The sequence below is a fragment of the Aphanomyces astaci genome (genome assembly GCF_000520075.1).
Source record: "Aphanomyces astaci strain APO3 unplaced genomic scaffold supercont1.22, whole genome shotgun sequence".
Lineage (NCBI taxonomy): Eukaryota > Oomycota > Saprolegniomycetes > Saprolegniales > Verrucalvaceae > Aphanomyces > Aphanomyces astaci.
In genome coordinates, this window is record NW_009798285.1 from 26219 (window position 1) to 28899 (window position 2681).

General features: G+C 49.2%; 2 protein-coding genes across 2 annotated transcripts in view; both read left to right on the forward strand.

Annotated features, from left to right (window-relative positions):
- Positions 1-402, forward strand: part of H257_09114 (hypothetical protein) — a gene marked incomplete at both ends in the record, with an annotated part of 18000 nt that extends 17598 nt beyond the window's left edge. The window contains 2 exons of the mRNA XM_009835231.1: positions 4-98; positions 157-402. Coding sequence (XP_009833533.1) covers positions 4-98; positions 157-402 — 341 coding nt within the window. The remainder of the gene's footprint in view (positions 1-3; positions 99-156) is intronic.
- A 956-nt stretch (positions 403-1358) lies between these two features.
- Positions 1359-2681, forward strand: part of H257_09115 (hypothetical protein) — a gene marked incomplete at both ends in the record, with an annotated part of 6127 nt that continues 4804 nt past the window's right edge. The window contains 4 exons of the mRNA XM_009835232.1: positions 1359-1532; positions 1612-2073; positions 2133-2222; positions 2494-2653. Of these exons, the coding sequence (XP_009833534.1) occupies positions 1359-1532; positions 1612-2073; positions 2133-2222; positions 2494-2653 (886 nt within the window). The remainder of the gene's footprint in view (positions 1533-1611; positions 2074-2132; positions 2223-2493; positions 2654-2681) is intronic.

Below are 2681 nucleotides of genomic sequence, written 5' to 3' on the forward strand. Positions count from 1 at the left end.
AAGTCCGGTCCAATGGAACGCTGACGTTGGATGTGACTGTCACCAACACGGGGCTTCGTGCCGGCAAAGAAGTCGTGTTTGTGTTCATCTCGCAAAAGGTACTAGTAGTAATACTAGTACTTCTAGTAGTACTAGTGGTGACGACGATCACGATAGGTGCGTCATGGCGCGGTGCCCGAAGTCAAGTTGCTCAAACACTTTACCAAGGTGTCACTGCAACCCCAAGAAGCCACGACCGTTCGATTTACGCTGTCGGCGGCCGACTGGTCGTACTATCGCCCCCAAATCGGCCGCGGGTTCCACTCCGTGTCGGAGCCAGGGCTGTTTCATGCGATTGTTAAGCACGACACGGACTGCGGAAGGCACCCGGCGCTGTGCAAGGCGTTCCATGTCGACGCGTAGTAGATACGACTCGGTAGACAAAAATGTTCACATTGTTACGTTGTAAATCGGCTTTTTGGGAATAAGCGCCTAAGCTACCACTCGGACAGGCGCGACGTGATTGATTCACAGTCAATTTCTTACTCGATGGTGAGGCTGCCACGTAATTCCGAAGCACGATACCACCTCGTTATATGATAATCTGAGCTCTTTTATCGTCGTTTAAAAGGTTATAGTCAATCATCCATAGTGCACTGCTTCAAACGGATCAACGAAATCATTGACGACGAGTGCAGAAGTACAAGGTACTCGACGATGAAGACTTGCTAACAACACCAATAAACCCTCTAAATGTTTATAACCTCGCCAAACATGTATCAATCGATCACCTTCTACAATTTTATCTAAATTTGATTGGGATGACATTTGAGCACTGTGAAGCAAAAGTGCTGAAGTTGTCGTAACGTTACTACTTAAGTATCTATTATCGTATCATGTACTTCTACCAGAGTATTACACTGTACATAGGACTGTACATTAATATTGAAGCCCCTATGAATTCAAGCTGTCAACGCGCTTATTTCGGCCGATAGAACGGAGCTTGGTGAATTGTAGTGAAGATCAGGATTCGGTCAGTTGGGAGCTACCGCATACTAGTATATATATACCCCACGATGGAGCTTTATTATCACCATAATCACCATTTTCGCGTCGGCAAGCATTGACTTCACAACGCCAGCAGTCTACAGGAATGATATTTTCATGCAGCGAATCGGCCATAAGAAATATCGAATCCCATCGCCCACAATTTCGGGGGCACCACTTCAACATGGTATTGATTGGCTAAAATACAACTATATCCACCAATCCAGAGGACGTATGTGATTGTGTCAACACTTTGGCCTCGTCATGGGGTCGATTATCCGGATGGTTGTCACCAAAAAGTAAAGGAAGATCTCAAAACCATTTTGGGTACCATGGCGCCACCGCTGGTCCATCTCAAGGCGTCGTTTGGTGCGTTTGTGGTGGCATGCTGCTTCCTGTATTCTGCACAAGTCGACCGCCTTCCTCCGTCTCCTGCTGCTCACGTCAACTTTGCGGTGACGGCAGCAGGGCCACGCGACGTGGTCGCCGACCTCCTCGTCAACTTGGTAGGGGTCTGCATGATGCTCGATACGTCTTCCCTCCCTCTGCGCATGCATACTCACATGGACGTCATGGTGATTCTAGACGACAGCTCAAAAAGTCGGCCAGCTGCTTCAAGTGGACATTCGCAAGCTGTTTGACGGCGGTGACGACTGGAATAACGGTGGCTCCCCCAAGCTCAACAAAGCTCGCGTCGCCGAGTACGCCAAGCTTGGCATCGGCTCCTTCTTCAACACGCCGTTCGACGGACGGACACAGGTCCAAGCGCCGACGGCCGCCAACTGGCGCTCCATCCTCCACGACATCCACACCATCTACGCCGAGCATCACGCCGTGCCCTTCGTGTACGGCATCGACACGATCCACGGCGCCAACTACATCCAGGACGCGACTTTATTTCCCCAGCCGCTGGCCGCCGCGTCCTCGTTCAATGTCGACCTGGTCTACCGAATGGGCCAAGTGGCTGCCAAGGACACGCTGGCCGCGGGCATTCCTTGGGTGTTTAGTCCCGTGCTGGGCATTGCAGCGCAACCGAAATGGTCTAGGGTAAGCGTGTGTTAGTGTCGATTAGTAGTTTGTGCCAAACTCATCGGTCGTTGCTGCAGAACTACGAAACATTTGGCGAAGACCCGCACACAGTGTCTGCGTTTGGCGTGGCCCTCATCCAAGGACTGCAAGCCAACAACCGAACGGCGGTATGAAGCAGCCCTCACGAGTTTGAAATAGTATTCTTCTTTTGATGATATATTTTTATTTCGATGATCTAATACTCTATTATTCGTCATTGTGGAAAAATACGATTATTGTTCGTATATGTCAGGCCAAATATTCCCCAATATATACTTTCACGATACATGGTTTTGTGTTTTCTACGTTTTAAACTATATGTACGAGTTTATAGTATGTGTACTATAATTATGTGGCAAAAATACACTTTTATGACCTGTATGTACTACCGGTATGTAGGCATGCATGAAGCATTTCATTGGGTACTCCAACCCGACTTCAGGCAACGACCGGGCGGACAGCGTCATTTCCGACTTTGAACTGGTCAACTATTACGCCCCATCCTTCCTGGCGGCAGTCCATCAAGGCCGCGTCAAGTCGGCCATGGAAACATACACGAGTGTAAATGGGGAGCCAGTGATTTCCAG